Source organism: Leptodactylus fuscus, chromosome 2 (assembly GCF_031893055.1).
Source record: "Leptodactylus fuscus isolate aLepFus1 chromosome 2, aLepFus1.hap2, whole genome shotgun sequence".
In the NCBI taxonomy this organism is placed as follows: Eukaryota; Metazoa; Chordata; class Amphibia; order Anura; family Leptodactylidae; genus Leptodactylus; species Leptodactylus fuscus.
In genome coordinates this window covers 223,040,809-223,058,772 of record NC_134266.1, presented here as the reverse complement: position 1 = coordinate 223,058,772, position 17,964 = coordinate 223,040,809, and the positions used below count along the sequence as shown (strand labels likewise).

Below are 17,964 nucleotides of genomic sequence, written 5' to 3'. Positions count from 1 at the left end.
ACCATGTGTCAGCTGTACTGCAGCTGTAGTGATACTGAACGGCCAACTTCAAGAACTTTGCATCATAACTCCCTAAGATGCGGTGTGACTGACTCACTGGATCACTGTGTGTCCCACACACATATCGCGTTTCACAGACGGAGCACAGTCATGTGAATAACCATTAATGTATGACTAGTTACCTGATCTTGAAGTTTTTATATTCCAGCTCCCGTCTTTTGTGCATTTCGTCTATCCCTAAAGGCTGTACAGCTGCTGTAAAGTTCACGGCGTAAGGTTTTCCTATTAACTCCTGTCTGAAGGGAATATTTAGCGTTGCTTCAGCTTCACATTTGCAGTTGTTCTTTGGCAAGAGTCTGTGGAATGATACAACAATAAACTGAATGGTTACATAACATACACAAGAACATTGTCTTAAGGAGAAATATGACCACCAAGAAGAAGACTCGAAGAACATTTCTCTGACTCATCATACAGCGCCTGGGTTACTTTTCGATCCCTACTCTCTCCTCTGGCTCTGAATAACCACCACAGGGATTTTACCTTCCTCCCAGGAAATGAATAAAATGATGTTACAATGTCAGGAACTTCAGGACGGAAAGGAAAAAACTATCATTTTGATTAATATTTATCACATTTTATTTTTTTTTACTAAGCATTAATTCAGAGTAAACTCATGTTTTTCAGTATGTTAGTTCAAATGTACACACAGTTATTGGGCTAATCTAGTTTCACTCCATTGTTACGGAACATTTTTCCGCCTTTATTAGTGTCAAGTGTCTTGACCAGACTCTACATTTACTAAACTGACTGCATCATAGGGATCTATGACGAAACAGAATAACCAATGAAAACAGAGCGATACACCCTACTATGGATGGGGGCTCTCCCAACTTTCACCTGAACATAGATGATGGTCAAAAAGAAAAACGTACTGGACAGTTAGAATTTTAACATGCCCATTCATTTACTTCTAGGGAATATGTCTCTTGCAGAGTGATTTTGGAGCAGCATCTCCTCTGTTATTCAGAAGACAAAAATATCCTACAGGTGTTAGGGTGCATTCACACAGAGTTTTGTGGAACTGTTTTTGCCACAAAACTCGTGTAAAGAAGCAGTGCTGTAAAACAGAATCCCACTGTGTTCAATGGGTTCCGTCTTACGCGCGCTACACTTTGCACTCAATGGGATTCTGTTTTACAGCGCTGCTTCTTTACACGAGTTTTGTGGCAAAAACAGTTCCACAAAACCCAGTGTGAATGAACCCTAACTGTACATGCAGTATATCCAAAAAAAATAAAAATTTGTATATTTTATCTGGTTGACTGACAATAATTCTAGCAGTATAGACAAATGTTGCATACTCCTATAGGAGAACAGCCTCTGCTTTTAACATGGAGCCTGTATGACAGCACAGGAGCCTATAACATAATATGGAGCCTGTATGGCAGCAGAGAAGCCTATAACATATAACATGGAGCCTGTATGGCTGCACAGGAGCCTATAACATAATATGGAGCCTGTATGGCAGCAGAGAAGCCTATAACATATAACATGGAGCCTGTATGGCTGCACAGGAGCCTATAACATAATATGGAGCCTGTACGTCAGAGGAACCTATAACATAACATGGAGCCTGTATGGCATCACAGGAGCCTATAACATGGAACCTGTATGACAGCACAGGAGCCTATAACATATAACTTGGAGCCAGTACGTCAGAGGAGCCTATAACATATAACATGAAGCCAGTACGTCAGAGGAGCCTATAACATATAACATGGAGCCAGTACGTCAGAGGAGCCTATAACATATAACATGGAGCCAGTACGTCAGAGGAGCCTATAACATATAACATGGAGCCAGTACGTCAGAGGAGCCTATAACATATAACATGGAGCCAGTACGTCAGAGGAGCCTATAACATATAACATGGAGCCTGTACGTCAGAGGAGCCTATAACATATAACATGGAGCCTGTACGTCAGAGGAGCCTATAACATGGAGCCTGTATGGCATTACAAGAGCCTATAAATTATAACATGGAGAATATACGGCAGCACACACAGGCTATGCAGGTTCATCACGTCTTGATATGCGGCTGTGCACATGACTACCATGTAAATGAGGTCTCACAGCAAAGACATTATAATACCACAAACCATGCAAACCACCCAGACAGCAGAATGTTTTCCAATGTTCACAATCTATACAAATGCAGAATACATACTGTAGCACTTCAGCTTTCCATTTTAAGGAGATCCCAGCATATTTTTCCAGGGGCTGCAGTAGACTGTTATCCGCTAGATCCGCAGGGGCCTCTCTGTTCGAGATATTTACCACTTTTTCAGACTTGTTCCACATGTGAAAGCAGAATAAAGTCATTGGCACCAAGACTACCACATAAAAGCACAGTTTTCTATTGGCCCTCATTCTGCAAAGAAAGATATATATGATAAATTATTAGCAGATACATTAAATAAATAAATTGTAGAAAGCATAAAAAAGTTAGACGTTGGTCGGATCACATATTTGACGTACACACGTTCACCAAAAATTTGAACCAACATGAACGCCAATGCACACATACATTTCTAGGAAGTAAAGACATAATATATTTTTAACAGGTTTGTGTTTTGGGATGATATCTTGAAGGTGTGAACAGTGACGTCTGCTGCTGTCAGGACCGCAAGAAAACATGTACAATACGGACAAACGCTATTTTACTAAATGGTAGAAGTCACTGATCAGACACAGCATACCTTTCCGTGATATACAAAGACTAAAGACAAAATAAAAAATTCCATAAAAATTTTAATTAATGTATTTATTTTTTAAAACTACTGTACTCTACCCCGAAAAAATTAAAAAAAAATGATGTCATCTAGTATGTACCCATACATACATAAGGTCCAAAACAATAGACCTCAAATTTCAGCACTATAACTAGGACATGTATACTAATGGGTTGCAATGGGCGACGAGCACTAGACCACCAGCCGATTTCGATATATAATTCTGGGTAAATGAAGTGGACTGTGAGAAGATGCAGAATAATCTGCAATATTTGTGTACATTTGGCCATGTAAATGTGGCCTAGATTTATTACTTTTGTTACAGCTGGACACCGGTGTAAACTGTGGCACATCTGTGGTACAATGACGCGCCTATTTGGTATATCTGGTTAGGTGCTAGATGTGTAGGTGTGGAGCATGGCATAAATGAGGCATGCTATTGTGTTGTAAAATTGTGTCTCAAAGTAAACCAACAAAAAGAAGTTATAAACTTAGGCTAGACAGTCTAAAGATATGCCACATTTATCATTCCTCATCACTCAATGTGATAAGGCCACATTCACATATGAGCCAGGTGTCCAGCACAGACCTACCAGAAATTGCCGGACGAAAAAGTGCTGCAAACCCGACTCATCCAATGAGTTCAGTTATAAAAAAACGGACACTCACAGAACCCCATTATAGTCAATGGGGTCCCTCGGGGTGTGCCCGTCATTTCTGTCATCAGTCGGACTGCTCCATACTTCCGGTCCCCCGACAGACCATAAGGACAGATATGAATGTAGCACCAGTCTACACTATAGAACTATAAGTAAATCTTGGCCTCTGTCTGCACAATGATTTACAGTATATGTCAACCGTGTTTTTACAAAGAGCTGTAAAAAGTAAAAATATGCAATTCCAAAGAGTTTAGATGACAATCTGAGTATTAATAGGCCATAAACTCTGCTCCTTCTCTTGTCACAACCACAAGTTCTCTATTTCTAGAATCCTTGCAGTTTGCTGACAGCATGAATGCTCTTTTGTTGGAAATACTTGTTGGGAACATGCATGCTTCACAATGTAGTGATTCATAAAAATAACAGAATCTTGTTGTTACAATATGTAAATATACCATTAGAAAGAACAGACATAAAACCCCACACAAGCTCGCCTCAGCGTTTCCTAAAAGATTCGAGAAATACTGAAACATCAAAGTAACGTGAACCGCTTAGCCTCATTTCTGACAACCTAGTGAGAGCTTTAATAACTACTGACCAAATTAATATGGCCTACAGTCCTATGAAAAAGTTTGGGCACCCCTATTAATCTTAATCATTTTTAGTTCTAAATATTTTGGTGTTTGCAACAGCCATTTCAGTTTGATATATCTAATAACTGATGGACACAGTAATATTTCAGGATTGAAATGAGGTTTATTGTACTAACAGAAAATGCGCAATATGCATTAAACCAAAATTTGACCGGTGCAAAAATATGGGCACCTCAACAGAAAAGTGACATTAATATTTAGTACATCCTCCTTTTGCAAAGATAACAGCCTCTAGTCGCTTCCTGTAGCTTTTAATCAGTTCCTGGATCCTGGATGAAGGTATTTTGGACCATTTCTTTCTACAAAACAATTCAAGTTCAGTTCAGTTTGATGGTCGCCGAACATGGACAGCCCGCTCTCAAATGATCTGAAAACAAAGATTGTGCAACATAGTTGTTCAGGGGAAGGATACAAAACGTTGTCTCAGAGATTTAACCTGTCAGTTTCCACTGTGAGGAACATAGTAAGGAAATGGAAGACCACAGGGACAGTTCTTGTTAAGCCCAGAAGTGGCAGGCCAAGAAAAATATCAGAAAGGCAGAGAAGAAGAATGGTGAGAACAGTCAAGGACAATCCACAGACCACCTCCAAAGAGCTGCAGCATCATCTTGCTGCAGATGGTGTCACTGTGCATCAGTCAGCAATACAGCACACTTTGCACAAGGAGAAGCTGTATGGGAGAGTGATGAGAAAGAAGCCGTTTCTGCACGTACGCCACAAATAGAGTTGCCTGAGGTATGAAAAAGCACATTTGGAGAAGCCAACTTCATTTTGGAAACAAAGATTGAGTTGTTTGGTTATAAAAAAAAGGCGTTATGCATGGCGTCCAAAAAGAAACAGCATTCCAAGAAAAACACATGCTACCCACTGTAAAATTTGGTGGAGGTTCCATCATGCTTTGGGGCTGTTTGGCCAATGCCGGCATCGGGAATCTTGTTAAAGTTGAGGGTCGCATGGATTCCACTCAGTATCAGCTGATTCTTGAGAATAATGTTCAAGAATCAGTGACGAAGTTGAAGTTACGCCGGGGATGGATATTTCAGCAAGACAATGATCCAAAACACTGCTCCAAATCAACTCAGGCATTCATGCAGAGGAACAATTACAATGTTCTGGAATGGCCATCCCAGTCCCCAGACCTGAACATCATTGAACATCTGTGGGATGATTTGAAGCGGGCTGTCCATGCTCGGCGACCATCTAACTTAACTGAACTTGAATTGTTTGTCCAAAATACCTTTATCCAGGATCCAGGAACTGATTAAAAGCTACAGGAAGCGACTAGAGGCTGTTATCTTTGCAAAAGGAGGATCTACTAAATATTAATGTCACTTTTCTGTTGAGGTGCCCATACTTTTGCACCGGTCAAATTTTGGTTTAATGCATATTGCACATTTTCTGTTAGTACAATAAACCTCATTTCAATCCTGGAATATTACTGTGTCCATCAGTTATTAGATATATCAAACTGAAATGGCTGCTGCAAACACCAAAATATTTAGAACTAAAAATGATTAAGATTAATAGGGGTGCCCAAACTTTTTCATAGGACTGTATACCAATATGGTAGCATCAATCTGTGGCAATAGATGCAAATTCTAGGAAACAGTCAGCAGGATATGGCCTACATATACCTACCAGGAGATGGCCTACATATACCTACCAGGAGATGGCCTAGATATACCTACCAGGAGATGGCCTACACATATATACCAGGAGATGGCCTAGATATACCTACCAGGAGATGGCCTACACATATATACCAGGAGATGGCCTACATATACCTACCAGGAGATGGCCTACACATATATACCAGGAGATGGCCTACACATATATACCAGGAGATGGCCTACATATACCTACCAGGAGATGGCCTACATATACCTACCAGGAGATGGCCTACATATACCTACCAGGATATGGCCAACATATACAAATATGGCCAACAATTTCCACTAGTAAAGCTATTAGAACCCATTGAAATCAATGGGAGGCGCTTTTTTTTTTTTATCATGCGCGGTAAATTCAGCGCCATAAACAGCACCACTTTGCCCCGTATGAATGTCCCCATACGGAGGAAAATGTTGAGGAATTTCTGCGCTGAATAAAAAGCCTCCCATTGACTTCAATGGGTTCCTTTTTCTGCTAGCAAGTGTGTCACTTACTGAGCTCACTTATCGGCCCAGAAACTGGATATGGCTATAGCAATATTCAAGTACATAGTGTAGCGCTACCTGAACTACATAAAAGTGGGACTCTTCACAACCTCAACCAACTTCAACTGTTCACATCCTTGAAAAGGCGCCAATTCACTGATTTGGGGGCAGATGGAAATTTTTTTTGCCATCGCCATCCCTGATCAATCAGTGCAGTTAATTTCATCACACATTATGCTAATTAGGCCGACTATTTAAGGGGAAGTGGGACTTGGCTAAAGCAGATAGACAGGGGCCGCACACCCTCCTGACAGAGAGCCTAATTAGAATACTGGATGCTGAAAAAATTCTAACTACACCAGAATCAGTGGAACGACTCCTATTAAAGGATGCACAACTTGGAGTTGGTGTAGGTACTGAAAGATACATTTTAAAATGACTGAACCATATATATTGCGATGGCTTCCACAGGACAGTATGGTGGCTCAGTGGTTAGCACTGTATCTTTGCAGTGCAGAAGTCACTGCCAAGGACAACATCTACATGGAGTTTGTATGTCCTCCTTATGTTTGTGTGGATTTCCTCCCACACTCCAAATACATACTGATAGGGAATTTAGGTGGTGATCCCTATAGGAGACAGTGATGACAGTGATGAAGCCAATATGAGGGCGGTGACTAAGCCAGTATGGCGAAATGCGCGTTAGGAGCGTGTTTGCGTATGGTAAGGTGCTTGGCGTATCATTATGTATATTAACTGGCATGTTTATTGATGGGTATATATGAGGAGACTTATTAGACACAGATATCCTATCCTTTCACACATATGACCATTTTTTGGTCTATATATTCTCTTTAAAGGTGATATGTATGTTGTGTCTTCGTACAAATCACTATCCTTTTTTTTTTTTTTTTTTTATAAATTCTTTATTTATAAACAAACATAGGTAAAAGAGGAAATCATCTGCAAAATCAAACATAAGGAGGCAAGGAGGGCCACAAATAACAACAAGGCCCCAAATGAAAAACAAAGCAAAAATTACCAGGATTAGACCTCCCGAGGACGAGGAGGCCGAAAAGGCAACATCAACACACAACTAAACCCGAGGGGAAAACAACACAGTAAAGGAGGAGGGGGGATTAAAAATAAAGGGGGAGAAGGGAGGGGAGGGGACGGGGGACGGGGGGGTGAGAGGGAAAGAAAAAGAAGGGGGGGAGGGGGGGGGGGAACCGGGACCAAAACCGGATCTCAAGGTTGACCCATCAGGTCCCTGTACTGCTGTGAACCCTGGAATAGGATCCACGGGGACCAAGCCCTCAAATAGGTCTCATACTTGTCTCGAAGAGACGCTGTGAGGTCTTCCATTGATTGGATGTCCTCCACCTTGCGGAGCCAATGACGCAGAGAAGGAGGGCTGGTAGATTTCCAAAGGGCCGGGATGCAAGCCCTGGCGGCGTTGATCAGGTGGCGGATTGCTGAGCGGCGGTATGCCCGGTGGGGAATATTAGAGAGGTGTAGAAGAAAGCAGGCCGGGGTATTGGGAAGAGAGGTCTGAAAAATTTGCAAAGTCAAACGGTGAACACCGTCCCAGAAGTCTCTCAGGGTCGGGCAGTTCCAGAAGACATGTAGGAGGGTCCCCTCCTCCAGGCCACAACGCCAGCAAAGTGAAGAAGTGGCGGGAAAAACCTTGTGCAATAGAGACGGAACATGATACCATCTGGTGAGAATCTTGTAGCCCGCCTCCTGAAACTTACAGGCCACCGAGCTTTTATGGGCGAGCTCCAGGATCCTGACACAGTCCGCATCTGAAAAAGAGAGGCCGAGGTCAGACTCCCATTTAGCTAGAAAGAGGGGTCTGTGACCAGGAGGAGGGGAGACCAAGAGCAGATAGAGCTCCGAAAGAGAGTGGCGGAGGAGACCGGAGCCCGTACAGGCCCTCTCAAATCCTGTGAGAGGCCTGTCAAAGGCCTCCGGATTGGTCAGAGAGGAAAGGCAGTGGGAAAGCTGCAGCTTCCTCCAGGGGTCAAGAGGTGGGAGGTCATGGACAATAGGCACGTCCCCGAGAGCACACCAGGAGCCATCAGATCGGAAATGGAGAGCTCTTTGCATACCCGCATCAGACCAATACCTGAACAGGCCAGGGGAGAGGCCTGCCGGAAACGCCGGGTTACCTAGGATAGGGAAAAGGGAAGAAGAAGAGGGAGAAAGACAGTCCTTTCTAAATAGCGACCTGCACATTCTAAGGGTGGGGCCAATAGTCGGATGCGTAGAGACAGAGGAAGGGGCAACCGAGTCCAACCATGGGAGTAAGTGCAGCGGGAGACGCGAGAAGAAGCATTCCAAGGAGACCCATTGCTTGAAGGAGGAGTGACGACACCAGTCTATAACTCTTTATAGAAGGGCGGCCTCATAGTAACGGCGAGGATCAGGGAGACCCAGGCCCCCCACTGTTTTGGCAGAGTCAGGATAGAACGGGCCAATCTGGCACGCCCACCCTGCCAGACAAAGCGGACAAGATCTGTATAAAGTAACCTGAAGAAACTAGGGGGGATGTGAATCGGCAAGGTCTGCAACAAGTAGAGAAGTCTAGGCATCACGTTCATTTTATAAATAGCACAACGGCCAAACCAGGTGTAGGTACCTCGGGACCATCTCTTCAGATCCAGACGGACAGTTCTGAGAAGAGGAAGGTAGTTCTTAGGGAAGAGGCCACTAAGGTCACTAGGGATCCAGACCCCTAAATACTTAATCGCCGAGCTAGACCATCGGAAGGGGAAGGTGAGAGCTAAAGAAGACCCTAGTCCCTGCGGCAGAGAAACGTCAAGCGCCTCAGATTTCTGGTAATTGATTTTAAAGTTAGCCAAGCGCTGAAACTCGTCCAGTTCCGATAAGAGGACAGGAAGGGAAGTGACCGGGTCACGTAGGAAAAATAATAGGTCGTCTGCATAGGCCGCAATCTTAAGGTGGTGCTTACCCATTTCAAGACCTAGTATGGTGGGGTTCGCCCTGATTTTTCGGAGGAGAGGTTCAAGAGTGAGGACAAAAATTAAAGGGGAAAGGGGACAGCCCTGGCGCGTGCCATTACCTATCGGGAAAGGGGAGGACAAAATCCCATTGACCCTAGTAGACGCCGAGGGACCAGAGTACAGGGAGGAGATCCAAAACTTCATGACAGGGCCAAGGCCAATATGGTCCAAGACCGCGAAAAGGAAGGGCCAGCCCACCCGGTCAAAAGCCTTCTCCGCGTCAGTGGAGAGAAGGCAGAGCGGGAGGTCCCGAGAGCGAGCAAAATATATGGCATTGATAACCTTGACAGTATTATCTCTAGCCTCTCAGGTTGGGATGAAACCAGTCTGGTTGGAGTCCACTAGGTCAAGAAGGAGAGGAGCCAAGCGTGTGGCCAGAACCTTAGAGAAAATTTTCAAGTCTACATTAAGGAGGGAGATGGGTCTGTAACTGGAACACAGGGTTGGGTCCTTGCCCTCCTTATGTATCACGGTAATGTGAGCACTGGTCATATCCTTAGGGAGAAGGGAGCCCTCAGAGACCGAGTTAAAAGCGCGCGTCACGGGCCCGATTAGCAAGGACGAAAACTTCTTATAATACGAGGCCGGGAGGCCGTCTGGGCCAGGGGCCTTACTAGGCTGCATAGAAGCAAGGGCCTGGGCAATTTCCTCACCGGAGATCGGATCCTCCAGCGAGGACAGGGCACTGTCGGAAAAACGGGGAAAGCCCGAGTCAGAGAGGTACTGTGTGATCACGGGGAGAAACGAAGAGTTTGGGGGGGAAATGGGGGCAGGGGAGAGGTTGTACAACTGACGGTAAAAATTAGCGAATTCTTCCGCAATACGGATCGGGTCTGAGAGATGCCTGCCGATGGGATCAGAAATAAGAGGGACAAAATTACGCGAGCGCTGTTCCCGAAGGGATCTAGCCAGAGTCCTACTGCATTTATTACCGAACTCGTAAAAGTGGCGGCGGCCCCTAGCCAGAAGACATCTGGTCCTAATATCAAGACGCTCACGCAGTTTCTTACGGGCTAAGAGGAGAGCAGCGCGCGCGTCCGACGCATGAGAGCGCTTGTGAGTTTGCTCCAGGGAGACCACGTCAGCTATCAGAGCCGCAAGTTCGCGGGACCTCTCCTTCTTCACACGAGAACCATGCTGTACCAGCACCCCCCTAATAACACATTTGTGAGCCGCCCAGAGTGTGACGGGGGACACATCAGCGGTGTCATTTTCTGCAAAGTAGAGATCAATGGCCGACGAGACCGCTAACGAGGTAGGAGTATCCTGTAGGAGCGACTCATTGAGACGCCACTGCCAGGACCTAGGTCTCGTGGTGGGGGAAGCGAGCACAACATGAACCATCGCATGATCGGAAAAGGTGATAGGGTCTATCGTAGAACCACGAAGCAAGGGGACATCAGAATGGCGGACGAAAAAGTAGTCCAACCTAGAGTAAACGTCACGGGGGTGAGAGTAGAAAGAGTAATCCCGAACATCCGGGTGAACCGTCCGCCAAGCGTCAATCAGTTGGTGAGAATGAAGAAGCCTGCAGACCCTACGGAGCGCCCGGACTGGAAGATACGATACCCCCCTAGAGACATCAACAGAGGGGTCTAGAGCAAAATTAAAGTCCCCACCCACCAAGAGAGTACCCTCAGAAAAGTCCGACAACTTATCCAAGATTCGCTCCAAGGTACCAACCTGGTCAGCGTTAGGGAGATAAAGGTTAGCAAAGGTAAACAAGGTGCCAGCCAGTTCACCCTTGACGAACAAGAATCTACCCGAGGCGTCAGATAGGGCAGCCCTGAATTTCCAGGCTACCGCACGGCCAATCAGAATACTAACACCCCTAGATTTGGACTCGGAGAAACAGCTATGGTAAACGTCAGGGTAACGTGGAGAGGAAAGAGAAGGCACGGAGCCTTCACGAAAATGCGTCTCCTGGACAAACGCCACGGAGGATCTCTTGCTCCAGAGCAACCGCAAGAGGGAGGACCGTTTTTCAGGGGTATTAAGGGAAAGGGAAGGGAAAGGGAAGGAGGGGGGGGGGAAGGAGGGGAAAAGGAGGGGGGGGGGGGTAGGGGAGGAACAGGAGTGGGAAGGCAGAGACAAATAGGAGGGGAAGGAGCAAAGTCAAAATCAAGTAAGACAGACTAGGACGAAATAATATGGGAAACAACAGAAGCCGAACCCGGCTAGTCCAGGTACGGAAAACACAAAACAGTGGGACAAACCCACTAATGCAAGTCTCAGAGGCACACCGCGGTATGCGCTCAGAGAGCTGCCAAGTACAACTAACTGGGGGAGAGGTAGATCATAAAACCCGAGCTACCCATTCCCACAGCGGCAATTTCTAACAAACAGTAAAAGAGAGAGTGAAGGGGTCACAGCCATGAGCCATCATCCTCAGGGCCGTGATCTCTCTCAAACTCGGATACCACCAGATCCCAGGGAGCCGGAGCGCCCCGCAGCCAAAAAAAAAAAAGCGAAAACAATGCAACTGTCTGCAGTCCCAGGGGCGGCGCCCCCAGATAGGGGAGCCCCACCACCAGGAGCAGAGAGAGGGGGGATGCGAGGCACCCCAACCCACCCAGGAGACGGAGGGGGGGCGAGACTCACCACGGGCAGGCGGCGCAGACCGAAGTCCAGAACCGCCCACGCGCGGGGTACAAAACTTAGCTCAAAGCAAAAGAGAGAAAATATAGCATGGAACAGATGCAAACAGTGAAACAAAACATTTCAGAGGGAAAGCAGACTAGCGTCCATCAGGACCGACCGGCCCAGGAAAGTTCATGTGACCGTCGGAGGCACAGATCCTTCGGAAGGAACCAAGGGGGAGTCTACAGCTCGGAACCCCTGGCGTGGCAACGGCGGGGAGGAGGGCCCGGTGGCGGGCGGGGGGGGGCAGGGAGAGGAAATTCCAGCCAGTCCGGTAGGGATAAGTCCGGGACATCCAGGAAATGGGCCAGGGCCTCCACCTGATCCGGGGAGTGGAGGGTAAAGATGGCGCCATTGCGACGTATTTGCAAGTGGAAGGGGTGACCCCAGCGATAAGTGGCATCAGAATCCAGGATGAGACGAAGAACGGGGTTTAGGAGGCGCCGCAGAGCCAGCGTGCGGCGAGAAACGTCCGGAAGAAGAGTAATTGAACCATCCAGAAACGGGACCGGACCATGACGCCACGCAGCTTGGAGAATGTCCTCCTTTTCTCTGTAGTAGTGGATACGGCAAAGAACATCTCTGGAATCGGAAGAGGAGGCCCTCCCTGGCCCCAATACACGGTGGATCCTGTCAATATGGATGTCAGTGTCCATCGGCCTGGACAGAACAGTGTTGAAGACGGAGATAGCGATGGAGCGGAGTTCTTTAGTAGGGACAGCATCAGGGATACCCCTCAGCTTAATGTTGTTCCGGCGTCCCCTATTTTCCTGATCATCGACCTGCAGCAGTAAGTGGCGGTTAAGCGTCCGTTGAGTAGTTAGGGTTTGCTCCACCACAAGTAGACGCTGATCAAGGGAATCCGTGCGGAGCTGATGGGAAGAGACTTGAGACGACAAAGAATGCAGGTCCGCCTTGAAGCCGGAGAGAATTTGATCCTGTCTTTCCTCAACCCTGCGGACCATCGCCTCCATGTCCATTTTAGTAGGCATAGTACGGAGCAACTCCAAAATATCTGACAACTTAGGGCGCTTGGACCGTCTCCGGGACGGTGAGGTACAGGAGGAAGAATCAGAGAAATCAGGAACCGTGGGGGTCCGCAGGGTAGTAGGAGTAGCAGAGAAATCCATGTCAGGATCAACTTGTGGCGGGGGCTGAGAGGGGTCGCCTCTGGCAGGCAGAGACCACTGCAGCACTGGGGAGACAGATGAGGAAGGAGCCACGTGGGATAGGGCCGCCTGTGTCCCAGGGGATGTGATGGGAGCCAGTGAAGAAGACACAGCAGTGGGGGCCAGGGGGGCATCATGGACAAGTCCTTGGGAGGATGGGGCCTGAGATGCCAACAGAGAGGGCACCCCTCCAGAGTCCTGGGGGCGAGGGGGGGCTGAGTCCTGTGAAAGCCCTCCATGAGGTGGAATAGAATGGGCACATGCAGCCTGGGAAGGGCCAGGAGGGGTGCTGCCGGAAGAAGAGGGGGGGAGGGGGGCCGCCATGAGGTCCGCTCCACCACCATACTGAAGGCCAGGTACTTGAACAGTAGTGTGCCGGGGAGTCCCCACATCGGGAGGGAGAAGAGCTGGAGCCGGAGGATGGAGAGAGTCGGCCGGGTCCAGGGTCTGAAGCGGAGGAGACAGCTTCTGCATCATCGCTGCCTCTGAAGTTCCGGCGGGGGCGCGCGCCGGCGCCATTTTGGAGCCGCCAGGCATGGGAGCTGAGGAGGCCGCAGACAGGAGGAATCGCGCCAGGGGGGAATCAATCCGGGCCGAGACGGAGGATTTACGACTCGCACGTCGCACCATGCTGGAGCGGGGAGCAGGTAGGCTCTGTGACCCGAGTAAACCGGGGAAATTGCCGCAGGAGTCCGGGAGCCCTGGATGTCCACGTCTTTACGCCGCCATAGCCTAGGCCACGCCCCCACTATCCATTTTTTATGCCCATTTATTACATCTTCATATCTTTACATCATGTGTAATGCAGCTTTTTGTAGGTTTATTACATGTGATTTAATTGTATATTCAATTTTGTATTAATAAAAATTTTGCATTTTTATAATTAAATTGGTTATTTAGTTAACAAGCTCAAGAAGGTGATTGTTCATTTAATGGAAACTGGACAGCAAGTTATAGAGCAGGAGGAGCTGAGCAGAATGATATACAATTATACGGGAAAAGATTCAGTGTAAATTGTCATTTATCCACTGAAATCTTCGCTCTATGTTGAGAAGTTAAGCAGGCGGTCCTATAAGTGATTGACAGCCCCTCTATGTGCATACAGAGATAGCCGTCAGTCACCCATCGGCCCGCTGCCTTGACTTCTCAACATAGAGAGGAGATTTCAATATTTAGATGACAGGTTCTAACAATTTTTCCCCCCCATTTTATATTTATACATTATATATATTGTCAGGGTCTGGGGTTGCTAGGTGGGGTGGCATAGACACACAAGTCCAGTTTCTTTAGTCCAAAACACTCAAAAAAGGTAGTGCAGCAACAAAGGAAACAATACAAAAATAAATACCTGCCCGGCTAGGCTCTAACTAAACATAGAATAGGTTACCTCACCTATAATAACAAATCAAAAAAAGCCAGTAGAATCATTCAGGACACAGCTCCAAAAATATGACCTCTTTCTTTGGCTCTCCAGCCAAGCTCTGCCAAAGTGTTGCTGCTGGAGCAACTTCTTAAGCTCCCTTGACGAGGAGACTCTCAACAGCTGAGTCGCTGCCGGAACATCCTCAAAGTGTGGACTGGAGGGGGGTGGAATGACAGGTCCCACTACCAACCTACCTGCCATTCCTAAAAATCCAGCCCAATACTGAGCATTTACCAAAATGCTCAGCAGACAAAAGTTGTCTGCTGAGAACAAACACTCCTGGAGTTCACCTTAGTAGTCTGGGTGAGATGTTCGCCCCCTCCATTACCTGACCAGCCATCGGCTTACAAACACATATATATATATATATATATATATATATATATATATATATATATATACACACACACGCAAAAAGAAATATAAATATATATATATATATATATATATATATATATATATTGATACTGCCTGTAGATTGAACAACACTTTCTATGTGATAGGTTCCCTTTCAATATCAGTTTAGTCACTATGCTTGAGAAAGACCCATTTGCTGTAGTAGTTGAAATATTACGAAAGAAAGAAAGAAAGAAAGAAAGAAAGAAAGAAAGAAAGAAAGAAAGAAAGAAAGAAAGAAAGAAAGAAAAAGAAAGTAGATTTCAATGGATGTCACAATCAAATAAAAGTCTATAGGTTCATTTAACATATTTGCTGGGACCTTTCCTTGTGCATGCTTAAAGTATGCACAAAAAATTAAATGTGAACAGTTGCTTAGGGTGCTGACTCAGACTCTGGGTCATAAAGTATCAGTATGCCGTTCACCTCTGGGTCTATTGTGTACAGAAATCTGCACTCTAATAGCCTGAACTTTCATACAGATCAGGACATACTTGGGCTGATAAGCTGACATTCACATCAAGAAAACTCACGCATGCATGTTGGTTGTGTGGGTTTCCTCCGGATGAGCCTTTTCCTCCCACACTCCAAAGACATATTGATAGAGAATTTAGATTGCGAGCCCTATATGGGACAGTGAGTGATGCCAATATCTGTAAAGCGCTGCGGAATATGTTGGAGCTATACAAGTAAAATAAATAAACCTATTTAGGAACAGATTTAGTGACAGCACCTAAAGATTCTGTTCACATTACATTCTTTGTACAGGAAAGAGCTCAGCAAATACACTCATTGACAAAAAAAATAAATATATAAAACACCAAGTAGTAGTAGTTAGGGCCGAATTAAACTTTACATGACGTATGTGATAATACTAGAGTGGAAGGAGAAGTTGGGGAACACTGTACAACTGAAAGGAGACTCTAGCTGGGCCTTTAGATCCTGCACACTTGCAGGCCGGCTACGCTAGCATCTCAGCTGGTCCCATAAATGCTGACTGGTGATAAATATGGTGTCCAGGTTGGCTAGGAATAGATAGAGACATTCCTGTGAAACCCTCACTGTGGGTGGGTGAGCATTATCCTGCTGAAGAATGACAGTTGGAAGCCTGGTCATGAGAGGCAGCACATGTGGCTGCAGGGTGTCCGGCACACATTGCTGAGGGCGGGGTCACACCAGTGCCCGGTCTCCGCTTTAGGCAATCTGGGGAGTTCCGTCTTCTGCCTGAGAAACTGGACAGGGGATGGAAACCCGACAGTCAGTTTTCAAACCCATTCACTTGAATGGGTTTGCAAAGTACCGCCCGTGTGCGTCTTGTGCTTCTCCGCAGGGAAACAGTTTTTGTTAACTGGACACAAAGTCAGACATGCAGGACTTTGTGTCTGTTTAAAAAAACCTGCTTCACCGCAAAGAGGCACAAGACGCACACGGGCGATCACTTTGCAAACCCATTCAAGTGAATGGGTTTGAAAACTGACTGCTGGGTTTCCGTCCCCTGTCCAGTTTCTCGGGCAGAAGACGGAAACCCGCCGGATTGCCTAAAATGGATACCGGGCACTTGTGTGAACCCGCCCTAAGTTGTCAGTGTCCTCATATCACAATAAGGGGTGACTGTCTTATGCAATGGTTCTCCAGATTACCACGCCACCAGTTGTGGCAGTGTTTCGCCCCGCCGTGAAGGCAGGATTGAAGCGCTCACCACAAGGTCTCACTACTTCAAACCTGAGCAAATGTTTTCACTGCATTTTTTTCTGCTGTATTTTCTTTTCCAGAACCAGAGATGTAAAAATATAACGTTGCCTATATATTTTCTTTACCCTCTTCTATTAATATATCTGACAATCTATGCAAATTTATTTTTTTATCAGTGACGCTCTTCTTCAACACAGTGTAATGCGATCAACTACATCAAAGTAGTACAAGTCAGACAGGTCTCAACAAAACAGAAAAAAAAAAAAGTTTTTCTAGTTTTCCATTCATTTTAACCTCTTAGTGACCAGTCTACTTTGGGCTCCAATTACCAGTTTTTTTTCCCTTTCCTTATTATTACATTTCAAGAATCAAAGTGTTTTGTTTTGTTTTAAATTTCTTTCGATCACCATTTTTTTTTTTTTTTTGCAAGGTAATCTGAAATTTTCAACGGCACCATCTTGTAGTTCATATAATGTAATGTGTAACTTTAAACATTTTTATTTAGGGGTGTAAAGAAAAAATAAAATCCAGCCATTGTTTTTTGGGGTTTGTTTTTTACTAAGTACTATGTAATATACTGTAAATAACATGATCAATTCTGTCTCAGAATAAGTACACATAGGAGATACATTTAACTTTCTGATCAATCCATTTGTATTTCATTTTTTGGGAAGAAGAATCAATAACAGCAAGCCTGGGGGGGGGGGGGGGGCTCCCAGCATGCTGGAAAAATAATTACTAAATAATGAATTTTTTTTCAATATTAATTTACATTTTTCTTTTACTTCTATAAATTATTTTGTATGGTAAAATATGATTTTTTTTTTAAGTATTTTTTTCATAATATTTTACAGAATTTTTGTTTACCAAACATTTATTAGCCCATAATATGACTTGGATATGCAATCATTTGATTGCTTACACAACAGTACCTTGTACGAAAACACAGCACAGTATATTATGCCTGTTCCTTGTACACAGACAGGCATCCCATCAGGTGCTGCCTTATGCCCGGTTCACACTAGCTCTTGTATTCCGCCCGCAAGGAGTCCGCATGGAGACCCCCCTGGACGGAATGCAATCGCAATTGCAAGTGATGTGCTTGCAAAGCACATGGAACCCATAGAGTATAATGGGCTCCGTGTGCTTGCCGCGCACTGCCCGCACGAATAAATTGTGCGGGCAGTGCGCGGCAGGCACACGGAGCCCATTATAGTCTATGGGCTCCGTTTGCTTAACTGCACAGCGCTTGCATTAGTGTTGGTATTCCGTCCGGGGGGAGGTCTCCATGTGGACGGAAAACAAACGCTAGTGTGAACCAACCCTTAGACAGGATTTAAGGTCGGGAACACAAA

The 17,964-nt window shown here is 45.7% G+C and overlaps 1 protein-coding gene across 1 annotated transcript in view; it reads right to left on the bottom strand.

The window, feature by feature from the left end:
- B4GALNT1 (beta-1,4-N-acetyl-galactosaminyltransferase 1) overlaps positions 1–17,964 on the bottom strand; it is an 87,515-nt gene that overhangs the window by 55,989 nt on the left and 13,562 nt on the right. Inside the window, exons 2-3 of the mRNA XM_075265665.1 lie at positions 2,231–2,434; positions 183–356 (exon numbers count right to left, since the gene is read on the bottom strand). Coding sequence (XP_075121766.1) covers positions 183–356; positions 2,231–2,434 — 378 coding nt within the window. The remainder of the gene's footprint in view (positions 1–182; positions 357–2,230; positions 2,435–17,964) is intronic.